The 17,584-nt window shown below is 38.1% G+C and overlaps 1 protein-coding gene across 3 annotated transcripts; it reads left to right on the forward strand.

The window, feature by feature from the left end:
• The first annotated feature begins 740 nt into the window (after positions 1-740).
• Positions 741-15,212, forward strand: etv6 (ETS variant transcription factor 6). 3 transcript variants are annotated; one of them, XM_067391327.1, is made up of 8 exons: positions 741-1,207; positions 4,276-4,405; positions 10,793-10,957; positions 11,824-11,943; positions 12,623-13,195; positions 13,374-13,516; positions 14,549-14,649; positions 14,731-15,212. In XM_067391327.1, the coding sequence occupies exons 1-8, from the start codon at positions 1,175-1,177 to the stop codon at positions 14,831-14,833; spliced, it is 1,368 nt and encodes a 455-aa protein (XP_067247428.1). In that variant the 5' UTR covers positions 741-1,174; the 3' UTR covers positions 14,834-15,212. The 3 variants fall into 3 exon arrangements, with proteins under 3 accessions (XP_067247428.1, XP_067247429.1, XP_067247430.1); XM_067391328.1 differs by having other exon boundaries at positions 742-1,207; positions 4,279-4,405; XM_067391329.1 differs by lacking the exons at positions 741-1,207; positions 4,276-4,405 and adding an exon at positions 8,617-9,379.
• The last annotated feature ends 2,372 nt before the right edge of the window (positions 15,213-17,584 follow it).

Raw genomic sequence — 17,584 nt, forward strand, 5'->3', positions numbered from 1 at the left:
TGTGTGTTGAGCAGAGGAAAAGAAGATTTGGAACAACCTGTAGGTGAGAAAATGATGCCAAAATTTTCATTTTTGGGTGAACTATCCCTTTAAGTTGAATCGTGGCTTTTGTGCGATGCTACATTTGTCACTGCAAGATCCTTCGACTAGTCTGGTTACATGGAGATCATGTTTGCTGTAGCCTATAATATAAAAGGTAATATTTCATAATGTGGCACCTGCTGATAATATATATTGTATAGCTATAGATATATATAATGTGACAACATTCCCCACTATAAAGATGAACGCGTGAACAGACCTGCAAGCAAAAGTGTAAATGTAGCTTTTATGTAGAAAAAAAAAAAAAAAAAAAAAAATCCACACAACCCGAGAAATTGTGAGTGTCCCGGTCTGATCAGCTATAATAATGTGTGCAATACCAGTGTGATGCAGCAGGTGTCGCGCGTTTATCGAATAAAGAGTCGCTTATAGTTTGAGAACATCAAACGTTACGGTTTAAATATATATTTGTTTAATGCTTGACAGCATGAACATATCATTGTACTTCTACATCTAAATATACGTGTGTTTATTTGTTTGTGTTTAATTTTTTTTATTTTTTTTTTTAAAAAAGGGAAATATTAATAATAACTATAATGCACTGGTTTAAAATAATATCGTGCAAAGCTCTGTACAATTAAATACGACGTCGATTCGCTTCCCAGTCGGAGTTCATTCACTGATCTGATTCCGGATCAGCGCTGTTGTTTTAACTCGCAATATCTGATCCAGTGTCCGTTCCGCGACTGAAACACAAACACGCGATTTCCTGCGTCGAGTTTCCCTTTAAGGCGCCGCGCGCTGCCTGGAATTCACGTCATTTCGCCGCGAAGCGTCCGGATCAATGAGGTTCCGCGCTGCGCGGTGCGTTGCGCTCCTGCGAGCGACGCTTCCAGGAAGGTGTTAACCATCGCGCTGCCGCAATGTAGCGCCTGTTTGCGCGTTTACAAACAAGAGCACGGAGAAGTTGAAGTGTTGCGCGCGGGGCGAGGCCAATGGATGCGCGAGCGAGTTAAAAATCGCCAGTGCGTCGCGAGGGGAACATTATCCTGGCGCTTTTGCGGCTTTATTTCACGGAAGAACAAGGGAGAGGAAAGTGGAAACAGAAGAACTTCCTGAATTTCAACGCGACATGTCCGATTCCCCCTCGCAGGTCATTATTAAGGTAATTCTGCCTTTTCTTTCTTGATTCGCGGGATGCGCGTCACTGTCACGCGCGGGTTTGATGTTGAGCATCTGTTGCTGCGATCGATGCGTTAAGTTGATCGATCGCGAACGCGCTCTTGTGTGTCGTGTGCTGTGGTGAATGTGAATGTGATTAGCAATGGCATTTAAACACGCTGCTGAGTTCATGTGTTCGCTCCTGTGCACGAGCCATCAGTGGGAAAAGTTCACAAACGAGTTTGAGAAGGAGTTTTTCACCGGACTTTGAGCTGGTCTGGGATCACCCATCATCACGGACATTAGTTTGCATTAGTTATTTAGTAACAGACTCGCGGAAGCGAGAACAGCCCTTCATAAATGACTGGAAACATGCTGTTATCTGCTGCTCTTTGATCTGTTATTGCGAATTCAGTTTCCTTATTCTGCTTCACATCCTCCAGAGTTCCAACATGCTCGATTCTTCTGTGTGGTGAAGGTCCTGCGCGAGACCCGACAGTAAACAATCCGTCCGTGCACGTTTCATTTGTTCACCTTGTGATGATTAAAGTCCCCATGAAACCGACACTGACCATCCTTGTTTTGTTTTTTAATGGAATATCGCAGCGTTTATTTATTAATGCACATCATTATTGTTTTAAATTCATCCTGTCACTCACATTAGATCCACCTATAGCAAAACACAACCATCAAATCAATCCCCCACAGACAAAATCAAGCTCCGCCCTACATTTGTTCTTGTCTGCGAGGCGTTTCACGTCACAAGAGGGAAGAAGATATGGCGACTTTAAAGGATTAGTTCACTTTAAAATAAAATTTCCTGATAATTTCCTCCACATCATCCAAGATGTTCATGTCTTTCTTTCTTCAGTGGAAAAGACATTAAGGAAATCATTCCAGGATTTTTCTCCATATAGTGGACTTCACTGGGGTTCAACGGGTTGAAGGTCCAAATGTCAGTTTCACTGCAGCTTCAAAGAGCTCTACATGATCCCAGACGAGGAATAAGAGATAACACAAATGATCGTCTTGCACGTGCTTCCGCGTTCTGTATTCTTCAAAGCGCTTACGCCGTATGTCCTACACCTTCCCTATTCTAACAAACGCAGCGCCAGTTTTGTTTTTTCCATAAATAGAATAGGGAAGGTGTAGGAAGCTGCACTGAAACTGACATTTGGACCTTCAACCCGTTGAACCCCAGTGAAGTCCACTATATGGAAAACCTTAATTTCTTTTCCACTGAAGAAAGAAAGACATGAACATCTTGGATGACATGAAGGGAAATTATCAGGAAATTTTATTTTAAAGTGAACTAATCCTTTAATCAAAACATCATAACTGGATGTTCCAGTGAAGCGTCAGTCTTCTCTCTCGTCCTCCAATCATTTAGTGCGATTAAACTCCGCCCCTCAAGCTCTTGCTCATCTGCATACACTTGAGTGCCACGCCCACATCTCAAGAGCCAATCAACAACCGATGAAGCCCCGCCCTACATTCTTCGCCCGTACGAATAAAAACCTGTCGCTGCTCGTTTGCGATATTAAAACGTGTGATAGAGAAACTCATGTTTTATGTTATTTTCCTTAAAATAGGAGCAAAATAAAATAAACAAGATTCCATCTGGGATGTGTTTGGGATTTGCCCTAAATATCCCAGGTGTTCCCTCCTGCATGAGACCTGACAGCACACTTATTGTAAACAATCCGTCCGTGCATGTTTCATTTTTTCACCATGTAATGTTTAAAGTCCACATGAAACCGACACTGACCATCCTTGTTTTTATGGAACATCGCAGCGTTTATTTAATAATGCACATCATTGTTTTAAATTCATCTCGGATGGTGCGAGGCCGGGGCATCCTGTCAATCACATGAGATCCACCTACAGCAGAACACAACCATCCAATCAATTCCCCACAGACAAAACAAAGCTCCGCCCTACATTTGTTCTTGTCTGCAAGGCCGTTTCACTGGGATATACGGCACAAAAGAGAAGAAAGTACGACAACTTTGATCAAAACGTCATCACTGGATGTGTCTTCTCCGATCAATTAAGTGCGATTAAACTCCGCCCCGCAAGCTCTCGCTCATCTGCATACACTTGAGTGCCACGCCCACACCTCAACAGCCAATCAACAACCGATGCACAAATGTAGAGCTCTGTCGCTGCTTCTTTAAAGCACGTGATTAGCCCGTTCATCGCTGCCTAGAGACACTCGTGTTTTACGTTATTTTCCTTATAATGGGAGAGTTTTTCATGCAAACATCCGTCTGGGATGTGTTTGGGATTTGCATGTTTTGCCCTGAGTGTCCCAGGTGTTCCCTCCGCTAATGCTGGAGGTTTCTGACAGTTGTAGAAACACCCACGCTTGGTTGGAGTGGCTTTGTTCTGTGAGGGAGTCGAATGCAAAAGCGCTCACAGTGCAGCGGTCGCGTCACGTCTGATTTATTTGCACAGAGCCGGCGGACATCTGCGTTTGAGGAAGTTTCCAGAGAACCGCTCTCTGTGCTTCCCGGCTCTGGGTTTTACCCTGGAAACGAGCACATGAGCGTCTTGTAATTTCAGTTCTCGGTGCAAATGCTACCGTCGCCCTATATGGAAACTGGACAGGAAGTCAGCAGTGATTGACAGAAGTGAAATCAGAACTCTGAAAAGGAGCCGAACATGAGCTCATCATATTACTCACATCCATGACTGAATGTGCGATACGGAGAATAACAGAGTGCAAAGTGAAGAAACGTGTCGAAGGGATCGTAAAGTGGTCACCGTTTACTGTTGTTTCAAACCGCTTTCTTTCTTTTGCAGAACATGAATGACGATATTTAGATAAGCGGTGCTGACCGCATTTGTTCCTGTTTATTTTGGTTATAACTAAAAATGGCCTGACGCATTCAAAAGGTGGATAATGTTCCTCAGATCATCAGTTTAGGTGCAGCATGACCTCTGCGTGACCCTTTGACCTGTCTGCAGGGTCATGTGAGCAGCTTCATGTTCATTCAGCGCAGAACAGCTCCGAGGGAGTGTCGGTCTGATCGAGTGTGTGTCGTCTAAGCCCTGTGTGTGTGTTTTCAGCAGGAGAGGAGCGCTTTCAGCCCGTCCGCGAGCCCGTTGCCAAATTCCACTTCCTCTCCCGGCCATGTCCCGCCCTCATCGGCTAATGCCAGGACAGAAGAGGAACCGACCAGACTGCCGGCACACCTGCGTGAGTGACACACACACACACAAAAACATAGAAACTCACCCGGAAACAGTGACTAACACACACGCACACACACACCTCCTACATGCTTTATGCAACAACCTGAGACACACACAAGCTTTTGTTCTAGTATGACGCATCGAACCTTCACAGGCAGTAATTGAGTTTGTCGTCACTGAAACAAACACACTCATGCTGAGACGAAGCTTCTGCCTCAGTGTCTGTCCGAACACGTTAGAGCTGCACCATTAAATCACGCTTTAATCAGATAAACGTGCGCGCTGTGTGTTTCAGAGTGAAGCGCGGCGCTGTGCTCGTTCACACGCGCCGACACCGACACTACATGCACAACGTGAAAATCGAGAAATAAAGCCATATATATTAGTGTTAGAACTTTACATTTGTAAAATAAAATTATAATTGTACAGTATTTTTAAGTTACATATTATAAAATATATATGTAATATTTCTTTTTTTAGTAATATATTTGTATTAATAGAAATAATAGTAATATTTCTTATTTTTTAATCATTTTTATTTATTTTTTATTAAAAATAATTTACAACTATTATTACTATTATAATATAGCTATATTAATGTTTAACAGTTAAATAATCTTAATTTTTTATGTGGTAATGTTTTTTATTAATAAAAATAATAGTAATATTTCTTATTTTTAGTAATATATATTTGTATTTATTAATAGAAATAATGGTAATATTTCTTTTTTTTGTAATATATTTATATTTATTAATAGAAATAATAGTAATATTTCTTATTCAATTATTTATTAAAAATAATTTACAAATATTATTACTATTATTATTTTATAGCCATATTAATGTTTAACAGTTAAATATTTTTGTATTTTTTAGTTGGTTATTTTTTTATTTATTGATAAAAATAATAGTAATTTTTCTTATTTTTTAGTCCTTTTTATTGCCATATAGTAATATTTTTAACAGTTAAATATTTTAAACAGTTAAACAATTGTAATATTTTTTATTTATTAATAAAAAAGTAGTAATATTTTTTTTTTTTTTAGTAATTTCTATTTTTATTATTAAAAAATATAACAACAACAACAATAATAATTATTACAATTATTTTATAGCAATGTAGTAATATTTTTTCTTTTAATTTTTGTATTTATTTATTAATAAAAATAATATATATTAATAATGATAATAATAATAATATATTATATTTTGCAGCCCTAAAAACAAACACAACAAACTTGGAATTGTAATTCACATTTTACTTTGAAAACATAATTTTGTATAAATAAACTATTTTCATATTTCTTTTATTTCAGTGTCTCTTTTTCTTACTTTGAGCTTTTTATTTCGCATACAGAACAGATTGTTGTTGTATGAAGGGTTTGTTTGTCTCTCTCTGTCTGTTTTTGATGCCATAAAAGCTATAATAAAAATAATGTTATATAATATAAAAAAACCCCAGTTGGATATTTTCCTCATGTCGTGCAGCCCTCGAGCGCGTGATGCCTGCGGTCATTGTAGTGCACTAACTAGTGGTTAACTCTCACTCTGTGAGTGAATGCAGGTGGGTGTGTTTGCGTTTGGAAATGACGCTGGTGGAGTGGCAGGTCTGGACGTGTCTCGCTCGGATCAGGGATCAGGGTGGAGTTGGACGCGCTCCAACTAACAGGATGCTGAAAACGCAGCAGATCAATATTTAACCCGTCTGTTTGATATGCAGCGCAGAAGTAAACGTCTGTCCGTCCGTCTCTCCTTTGGACTCGCCGTCAGGTTCCTGATCTGGTTAGAGCAGTTATTCAGGAAGTTAGTTATAAACCCGTATTTGAGTTTTGATTTCCACTTCCTGCCTACTGAATCCCTGTGATCCCAGTCCACTGTGATGCATGACACGCTCGAAAATGAGTCGTGATCAACCGATCTGAACTTAAAAACAGGAGTAAAAAGTAAACAGTGTGCTTAGTAACTCTGTGTACACTGGGAATCTTATTTCTTCAAATAAAGACCTTGTAATATATACAGTACACAGTTATGAATATGACAGAACAGCAAACTGGATAATCACAGGATAGTTTAAATTCACACGCACTTTCATTGCAGGAAACAAATGCAGAGGATCTAAGACCTGGATTTGTTTGTGGAATTAAATCAAGCCTTTAATATTTATTAAATATTTAAATGACATAAATGCATATTTTCTGAATGCCGTCGGTTTATTAAAAGAGCATTATAACATTTGTTTTTGTATTAGAGATTTGTATTCAATTGGAGAGAACTGTTAAACAAAGACAGTAAACTAATGAAGACTGGATTCAATATAAGTCACTTATGACACTGATACATGCCGATAATTTAAAAAATATTGGCTAATATATCGGTACATGTCAAGTTAGAAGTAATGTAACACATCAGCTGATATATTAAAGTCAAACATATCAGACGATAAATTCATAAATATCAAATTATAAAAATATAACATATCAGCCGATATATCGGTAAAGTCAAATTATAACAAATGTTACATATCGTCATATATATTGGTAAAGTCAAATTATAAAAAAATGCCAAATATTGGTTAATGTCAAATTATTAAAATATCAGCCGATATGTCGGAAGTCAAATTATAAAAAAATTTACATCTGCCAATGTATTCGTAAATATCAAATTATACAAAAATTTTACATATCGGCTGATATGTAAGTAAAGTCAAATGATAAAAAAATGTAAAATATAGGTAAATGTTAAATTTATAAAAATATCAAATATCTGCCGATATATCGGTTTAATGCTAAAAATGGGAGCTGCTGAAAATATCAAAATACACCTGATAGGGTTTGAATCTTTGGGCAGGCAGTAAATCGGTTTGATTCACAATCAATTCAGGATTCAAACGATTTTCACAATGAGATTCGATTTCAATTCATGACACAATTCATGATTTATTTATTTTTTTTAATGATAAATATATAAGTGCATCCATAGCAGAGTCATTGAATCATTCATTCAAGAGATTTGTTCAAAAACGCTGATTCATCCAGTAATGAAACGAGTGAGTCATTGAATCATTCATTCAATCCAATTAAAAAAAAATAATAATAATAATAATAATTTAAATTAATGTAATTGCTGCAGTCTATTTAAAAATATTTAATTTTGTCTGAACCTCTTGTTAATTACATGTTTCTTTGTTTAGTTCATGATCTCTATTTCTGCATCCCTAACAGCCTTCTGGGAAATGGTATGTGATTGTATGTTTAGCCGTGTCCATATGTTGTGGGTTTGTTCATGCGCTGAAACTCTCACCTGCATTAGATGTGAGTTACAGACGAGACGGGGGGGGGGGGGGGAAATGACAGGAACTTCCGAGAAGCTCTTTTGGCTCGAGGCGTCTCTGTTTTCCTGACAGTGATCGAATCGGCCGTTTTCCAGCAGGACTCATTCAGTGCGATGGAGGGATGGAGGGGTGTGTGTAATCATGTTAAGATGTTTGGATGAACTGAGTGTGTTTGTGTGTGTGCTTGTCTTATATTTGTGAATTTGTTGTTCTGCATTGTGTGTGTGTGTGTGTGTGTGTGTGTGTGTGTGTGTGTGTGTGTGTGTGTGTGTGTGTGTGTGTGGTTTGAGACTCGAGAACAAACCGCCATCAGTCTCACATTCATGATGAATTTGTCCGGGGGAAGGAAGGAAGATTGAAAAAAAAAAAAAACACAGAAAGAAGAAGGAAATTGCGGAGTGGGCAGAAATGCTGCTCCTTGGTTTCCTGTAGAGGAAGTGTGTGTGTGTGTGTGTGTGTGTGTGTGTGTGTGTGTGTGTGTGTGTGTGTGTGTGTGTGTGTGTGTGTGTGTGTGTGTGTGTGTGTGTGTGTGTGTGTGTGTGAGAGAGATGAGCTCGTGTCTCTGTTAACCCTTCAGGACCCACAATCCAACATGCTGCTCTCAGTCAAACACTGGAAACATCATGTTCTTCCTCAGTGTTTCTGTCTCGTTTTCCAGCACAAACGTCAAAATATTCTTAAATCAAGATACATTTACTGGAGAAGAAAAATGACTGAAGATATTAAGACTGAAAAAAGCATCAAAATGAAGTGAGTTTGTGTTTAAAACAAGAACAAATATCTGCCAGTGGAGTCAGAAATAATCCTGTTTTCCCTTTGAATTAAGATTATTTCTGACTCCACTGGCAGATATTTGTTCTTGTTTTAAACACAAACTCACTTCATTTTGATGCTTTTTTCTGTGTGTGTGTGAGAGATTCTTCTTCATCATCAGTTATTCTCGTTCTGCTTGTTTGTTTCATCACTTCACAATTGAACTGTCAAACCTTAAAAGGCATGTGAAGATTTGCTGAATCATTTCATCACTTACATATATATATATGCATGCAATATATAAATACAAATACTATCATGACATATAAATACTTAAATATTTATTTATACATAACATGAGTGTATGTGTTTTTTCATTGTCATAAAAATAGTCAGTGCAAAACGTTAATGGTGCTACAAATGGACCTTTTTTTCTTTGTGCAAAATAGATTTTTCTTTTCTTGTGTTCCTCGTGATCTTGAGGTGGAATGTGAGATTTCTTCACCTCAGAACGCTGTAAATCCATGCAAACAGTCATTCGTGGTGTTTGAGCGTCTCGTAACTCAGATTCTGTTGAAGTGGATGAGTGTGTGTGTGTGTGTGTGTATTTACACAAGCACACACACACTCTCTTTTCAGTGGGGAAATTTCCTGCGCCTGGAAGCCTCTCTCATCCTGAGGAATTTCCTGTGTGGGCAGACGGCACTTCCTGCACGCCGCTTTTTTTCTCCTCCGCTCTGAAAGGGAAACTGTTCTCACATGCCAACGGCCGAGAGCGAGCGCAGCCCAGCACTTCCTGTTCCCAACCGACTGCACATGCACACGGCCGCTCGGAAACGACAGTCTGTTCAGCTCTCCGTGAGCGTCTCTGTGGCTTTCATGCTTTTAATCATAGTGAGTCACTGCTTATACCATACCAGTTTCTGTTATTAAATTTGCTTATATTTATACTTCAGTTTTTAAATTTTCATAATTATATGCTTTGTCATTTTATATTAACATTTTATTATATATATTTGTTTATTGATTTCTTTTAATTATAAATATTGCCTTGGCAATTAAATGAGATTTTTTTTTTACTAAATATTACTTTTCATTTAATTTTAAAATTTTTTTATTTATTTTTTTTTAAATATAACTTTTTTTCATTTTATTTTTTTCCAGTAACAAAAGTTAGAAATCTTATCAGGCACTTTTTTACTTGAACTGAATTCAGGCCACACATTTCTTTCTCCAGCTGTCAATCAAAGCGTGTCACATGGGCTCATGAACCAGACTCTAGTAACGAAGGTGTTTGAATCATTGATTGATTGATCTTTCAGGAAGCGCTCGCGTCTCTGGATCAGATCGCTTGTGTTTGACATCTAACCTGATCTGCTGTGTTTCCTCATTCGCGTGTTTCCTGCTTCTGTTTCCGTCAGCAGCTCCGCTTTTATTATTAAAGGTCAGCGTGAAAGAGCCGCTTTACTTCTGTAACGAGACTCAAAGATGTGGAAGCACAGGACTTGGTTCTCATGTGATGGGAATATAACAAAACAATATATCAAATAAAATATCAAAATAATATCAAATTAATTGGATTGATGTCAAATGAAGACAGTTATTAGATTATGATGAAAGAAAATGAAAACAAATATTGATTTCTTCAGAATATCTTGACTGTAATATTCATCTCTTCTGCATCATCAGAGCGTCTGTTCCCAACTTCCTGCTCAGAAAGGAAGCTTGTGTGTGTGTGTATGTCTTTTATTGTTTGATTTAATATTAACAGACGGCAGCAGGTTAATTAGGCTACTGTCGCTTTAAGAGCGAATGCACTGATCCAATACACTGATGCACATCCGATATTCTCACAACTGTTAACGTTTTCTTAAGACATAACCGACTGTTTACGTGAAAACTTTCTAGAACGGATGTTTTGAGACCATGTTGTGTGTATTTGTCCCTTCAGGTGTTAGAAAGGGTTAAATTTGTTACTCGTGCGCTCAGAAACCGCACCGAACAGAGCTCTCTTTTGAGTCGTCACGCTTTTTCACATTTATCCATACATCTGCTCTTCTGTTTTGGTGTGTCTTTTATTGTTTGATTAATATTAGCAGACGGCAGCAGGTTAATTAGGCTACTGTCGCTTTAAGAGCGAATGCACTGATCCAATACACTGATGCACATCCAACATTTGCATTATCCATCTGCCTGCTGTTCTCTTTCTCCCAGTTGTTTACATTTTTGAACGTTTTATGTGTGTGTGTGTGTGTGTGTGTGTGTGTGTGTGTGTGTGTGTGTGTGTGTGTGTGTGTGTGTGTGCAGGGATGCAGCCGGTGTTCTGGAGCCGTGAGGACGTGTGTCAGTGGCTGCGTTGGGCTGAGAGGGAGTTCGCACTGCGCCCCATTTCCAGCGGAAGCTTCCAGATGAACGGCAAAGCTCTGCTGCTGCTCACCAAAGAGGACTTCAGATACCGCTCTCCGCACTCAGGTGACGCTCCCGCTCACGTGATGTCATGCCGTTTGCCCCGCCCACAGATTCACCTGATTAGTCCGTTGTTTGAAGTAGTATTAATCGGTTTCCTTGTGGAGAGATAATTGAGTTTTGGTTCTGGAGCGACTGTATTACTGGAACACTGCAGCTGTAGTCTCGGAGTGAAGGATTGTGGGTAACGGTGTGGTCAGATTTTTAATCTGAAGCGAAACAGTCACTGTCACTAGAGGAAGTTGAAAGTTGGGTAAACGGCCGATAAGGAAGTGTTAGTGCGTAATCGAGCCGCAACCGTCACCTGCTAGAACCAGGAATTTCCCTCCCATAAACACTGAGAACTGAGACGTGTGTGTGTGTGAGAGTGTGAGAGTGTGTGTGTGTGTGTGTGTGTGTGTGTGAGAGTGTGTGTGTGTGTGTGTGTGTGTGTTTGTTCTTCCTTTTTGAGAATCATTTCCTTGAAGTTCTTTCAGGAAGCTCTTAAATAAGACACTCAGTTTTCATGAAGACTGACGACTTCCTTCTCAATGATTTACAGCGTTTCATGTTCTTCTGTCAGACGTTCATGAATTTAAATGTTGCTGAAAGTGTAGAAGTTTAACGGGTCTGTAATGAACGTTTTCACACGGTTAGTGTGTTTTATGCTTTATACGTTTATTAGATCAGATTAATTTCTTCATGTAAATGAGTTTAATGCAAAATATTCTGTTCTGTAAGTGTGAAGCTCAGAGCAAGTGTCTGAAAACTGTTATTCAGAGAAGCGAGGAAGGTTTATACGTGATCGTTACAGATGCATCATGCAGTAATTAGTCAGGAATGTGCAGAAAGACGGCGGATCAGTGACGTGTCACGTGTGTGTTGATTGACAGGAGACGTTCTGTACGAGCTCCTGCAGCACATCCTGAAGCAGAGGAAGCCTCAGTCGTATTTCCCCGTCGGCTCCTTCCACTCGCTGAACGAGACGCCGCTGCTGCACCACAAACATGAAGGTGAGCCGGAGAATGTTGTGCTCTCGCTGAGGCTTATGGGAAGGTCTGGGCTGAACACGGTCACACGATCCCAGCAGGAATGTTGACAGAAAAACCTGTTTGACCAGGAAACGTGTGAAGACCTTTAGCTGGAGTTCAAGACAAAGAAAATGAATAAACGAGAGAACTTCCTGAAAGATGATCAAACAGGATCAGATCTGTGTTATATAGTATCGTTGAGATATTATTATAGTAGTTACTATTATTAAGTTTAATGTTTAGATTCTATTTTATATCAGTTCAGCCTCTGGGTCCCTCTAGTGGTTCAGGCCTGAGCTGCAGTTACTGTGTGTTTCTGTAAAAACCTGATGGTGTTGCAAAAATATCACACAAATATTTCTGTTTACGCTTGTTTAATGTTCATTTCAATATATAAAGTGTGTGTGTATATAAACACAACCATATAAAGAAAGAAACATTTTATACACTACCATTTTTATGTAAAGAAATGAACACATTTATTCATCAAGAATGCATTAAATTAATCAAAAGTGACACTGAAGACTGGAGTAATGATGCTGAAAATTCACAGGAATAAATGACACTTTACTATATATTCACATAGAAAACAGCTGATTTACATTAGAATAATATTTCACTATTTTTACTGTATTTGTATTTTTTTCAAACTCTCTGTCAGAAACGGTACGCCGGCCGGTGCGCGGTACAGACGCTCTGTCCCTGCAGCCGCCCACCATCGAGCTGCGCCACCGCTCGCGCTCGCCACATCATCACCCGCCGGCCCTGCGCTCGCATCCCGCCTCGGCCGAGGACCTCCAGCTGGCGTCCGCGCAGCTGCCCGACAGCAACCACCACCTGCCGGACGACGTGTACCCGCTGTCCGTGTCTCCCGCCGCCCCCAACGGTCACTGCGTTCATCCCCGTGACGCCACGCGGCCCGCCAGCCCGTGTGCGGAGGAGGCCACGCCCCCGCGCGTCATCCAGCTCATGCCCAGCGCCATCATGCACCCGCTGCTGCTGAGCCCGGGCCGCGGGCCCACGCCGGCCGACTTCAGGCACAGCCGCGGCACGCCTCAGGAGAACGGACGCGAGGGCAAAGGTCAGCAGCAGAGCGCCGTCCACTACGCGCCTCACGGCTTGAACCTCGCGGCTCACCAGCTCCCCCTGCAGGACGAGCGACACTACCGCAACCAGATCATCATGCCTGTCTCGCCACCCGAGGAACAGGCCACGCCCATGGGACGCATCGCAGGTCAGACCCCGCCCTCTTTTCTTTTATATATATATATATATATTTTTTTTTTTCATTAATTTTCCCAATAGAGTTGTCTCTGCACAGCATCATGGGTAATGTAGTTTGTACTTGCGGAATGTGAATGTTGCCCGGTTGCCGTGGCGATTGATGATGTGGTGTGTTGTGGGCGTGTCAGACTGCAGGCTCCTGTGGGATTACGTCTATCAGCTGCTGTCGGACAGTCGCTACGAGAACTACATCCGCTGGGAGGACCGCGATACCAAAGTCTTCCGGATCATGGACCCCAACGGCCTGGCCCGCCTGTGGGGAAACCATAAGGTGCCATTAGAGAACGTACTATAACATCACATGGGCTAGAATACATTATAATTACAATAAAAACTACATAAAATATTTAAAAAATTACATTTTTAATATTTAAATATTTTTTAAATTTAATTTGTAATATTTAATTAAATATAATTAATTTAATAATTTGGTATATCATTTTTTTTTTTTTTCTATTTAAAATTAAATTAAATATTAAAATTTTAAATAGAAATTAAATAAGGAATTGGTTATTAAGCTAATTTAAAAAAAATAATTTAAATTAATTTATAAAAGGTTTTAATTAAACATTAAAAACTAAATAAAATATTGATGTACATCTTCAATGTTAAATTTATTTTCTCATATTGTTTTAATTTTTAATATTTAATTAAATATAAAATTAAATTATTTATATTATTTAATATTTTTTATATTTATTTTTTAATTATGTTTTAAATTAAATTAAATATTAAATCAAAATAGATATGAAATAAGGAACTGATGCTTAAACTTTTTTTTATAAAATTGGAATAAAATTACATTTAAAATATTATAATTTACATTTTTTATATTTACTTAATGTGTTATAAGGAATTGATTAAAAAAATAATATTTTAAATAGTTTTTAATAACAAATTCCTTATAATACATTCATTAAATATTAAAATTTTTACATTTTTTAAATTGATACAAAATATTACAAAAGATTTAAAAAATTATATTTGAAATTGTTTTTAAATCTTTTGTAACATTTTTTATGAAAAATGTAAAACATTTCTAATATATATATTTTTTTAATATTTCACTTTTAATTTAATTTGTAATATTTAATCACATATTAGAAATTTAATATGAACTTTTTTTATACTTAATTTTAATTGAACTTTTGATTGTTTTTAAATTAAATATTACATTTAATTAAATTATAAAAATTAATTATATATACATTTAATTAATGTCTATATAGTGTATGTTATGAAATGGTTATGGTTGTATCTGTAAGCGGTGGTTTATTGTTGTTGTGTGGCGTGTGTGGCACAGAACAGGACCAATATGACGTATGAGAAGATGTCGCGAGCGCTGAGACACTACTACAAACTCAACATCATCCGGAAGGAGCCGGGACAGAGACTGCTGTTCAGGTCAGGACCGCCGTCCTCACGCGTTACTGACCGCCTCCGCTGCTGCGCATGTTAACGTGTGTGTGTGTGTGTGCGCCGCAGGTTCATGAAAACCCCAGACGAGATCATGAGCGGACAGACGGATCGTCTGGAGCACCTGGAGTCGGACACAGACGAACAGATCTACGTGAAGGAGGAATGCTGAGCGCCGCCTGAACTTGTCAAGCCGAAGATGCCTCGGTCCGTCTGACCTCTGAACTCTGTGTCGTCACGACGATCTCACACTGCACTGCTCTCAGTCCAAACCTGATCTTACTCTGTTTTCTAGTCTTGTACTTCAACTTCAGCAAACTTCACGGTGACAATCATTTTAATGACAAACGATGCTCTTTTTTGCAAATCAGATCTAGAAATTGTTGGTGCAGCTTTTTAATTCCTTTTGGTAAGTATATTGTACGAAGATCTGTTGCGATTTGTATAAACGTGGGATTACTAGAATGCTGGTGAAAATGTGATTCAATTCTACAATAAATTTTACTGAGTGACACAAGTGTATATTTATGGAGTTTGTTTTATGTACATGTATTATTGGGGGGGGGGCAATAGTTTAATAAATTTTGTAGGGAAATAAGAAATATTGTCAATAAAACAAAAGAATGTTAAGACGGTTATTTACAGAGAGTTGTGAAGATAAACATTTCATGTGTCTGTAGTGATATTAAGCATCTATTAGCGTCGACATGCAGAACCAGATGCGTCCACAAGATGGCGCCACGCGCACACATCAGCGTTACATCATTCAAACTTCCCGCGCTGCTGATAATAAACACACAATCACGAATATATAATAATAATAATAATAATAATAATACATCATTACAGAAAATACTGCGCTGCTAGCATGGTACATTGATTATATTTTTAAAATAGGCTACCATGATGAATGATTGCCATATAATGTTACACGATAATCTCAGGTAACACAAATATGTTTGGAAAAAAGTTATAAAAACGTTATTTCTGAACGTCCAGTTTTTAAAATGTTCTAAAAACATTTTCTTGGTTTTGAGCATTTTTTTTTTTCTATTTTATTATTCTTCAAACATTATGGGAACGTTACATTTGAATGTTCTCTGAACGTTCTGACATGAGTGGTAACATTTAAAAAAACTTATACGAACGTCCAACTTAAAGTTCTAGGGGAAAAAAACGTTCAATCAAAGATCTATAAATTGATTTTGTGTTTTGAGAACATTATTAAAGACCAAATAACGTTATTTTAATGTTACTGGAAGAACGTTTGTTCGGTAGTCGTGATAGTAACGGGGTATATTAATGTAAATGGTACATGAAATTTACCGCGTGTGTGTGTGTGAGCGAGAGAGAGAGAGGGAGAGGGGGAGAGAGAGAGCGAGAGAGAGAGAGAGAGAGAGAGAGAGAGAGAAAGAGAGAGATGGGAGTGTGTTTCAGTCATTTAGTGTGTGTGAAGCTCAGGGAAGAGCAGCATCTGTTTCTTTTTCTCTTTTTGCCCTTTAACGGCTCATATTTAACGGCATAATTTATTTAAACAGGAGACGCGGGAAACATCCTTCGGATTAATCTCGTTTATTCTGCTGTGGGACGGTTAATGACGGTTAGTGACGGTTACGCGCTCAACTCGCGCTCGGATCTGAATCATGTGAAAACGCCGATGCGCCGCTGACTGAACCGAACCGAACCGAACCGGAACCCTGGAGCGATCAAACTCCGACTCCCGCCGGACTGATCGAGCTGATCGGATGGATTGATCAGGAGCGGCTCACGTGCGGCAGGTACAAACTCATTAATGTTCCTTCATTCGCGAGATTAAAATACATGTAAAAGTCAGTCAGTCAGAACGCTGACGAATAAAACGGATAAAACACTTCAGAAATATATATAAAAAGAAAGTTTAAAGTGGATTATTGATTGTTTGGTGACAATCTATTCCCGCCACATAAGGAGAGCGAGAGAAAAAACATTACAAAAAACACCTTTTGTAAATTTTTAAGACATAAAAAGTCAAAATGAAGACTTACGAAGTCAAAATATGACATAAAGACATAATTATTACATAGAAAGTGACTTTTAGCATATGTTAATTTCGGCTCTAACTCAATTTTATTCTTTGTGTGTCATAATTATAGCATAAAAGTCAAAATTTTAACTTCGTATGTCATAATTTTGACTTTTTATAACATAAGATTTACCAAAGTGTGATTTTCTTATGTGGCAGAAAAACTCACTGACATTCGTTTAAAATACATTTGATATACCATGGTAATGCCATATGATTTGCTTTACTTTATTTTTGTGGCATTTTTTTATTATTTAATTGCATTAAAAAATAAATTAATAATTACGTACCATTTATATATGTGATCTGACTCAATGTATTAATAGTGTATTAAAACCCACAGTATTAATAGTGAACTTGACTACATAGACAGCATCATCTGCACAAACACACATGAAGAAAGGAAACACATTTTGGAGAAGTACTGCAGTAGTACCATATTAGTGATGAGCATTGTATAAATTTATGAATTTATTTATTTAACTGATAGTATGGCGTGTTTGAGAGTCTCTTAATATGTTTTGTTTGCATTTTATGATTACGAAACACATTATCACATTAGTTTAGAGTCAGTCAATTCATCTCTTTAGTGTAAATATGGTCAGAACCCAAATGAGACTCTTCCTGCGTCTCTGAAGTCGTTATGCGGCCACTAATGACCTTGTTTTCTGTGTTTCCGAGGTTTGAATCCAGATCTGAAGTCCAGCAGAACTGCTTGGATTAATTTAGTGTTTTTCACAGGACAGTGAAACTGAATTTAGAGTTTAAACAAACAAATGAAGAAATTAACAAATGTTATTCTAATTTAAAAGTTCGGAAGTAGATGCTAGAAACAAATATATTAAAAAAGAAGCTTAAATC

The sequence above is a fragment of the Chanodichthys erythropterus genome, chromosome 8, assembly GCF_024489055.1.
Source record: "Chanodichthys erythropterus isolate Z2021 chromosome 8, ASM2448905v1, whole genome shotgun sequence".
NCBI classification, from domain to species: Eukaryota; Metazoa; Chordata; class Actinopteri; order Cypriniformes; family Xenocyprididae; genus Chanodichthys; species Chanodichthys erythropterus.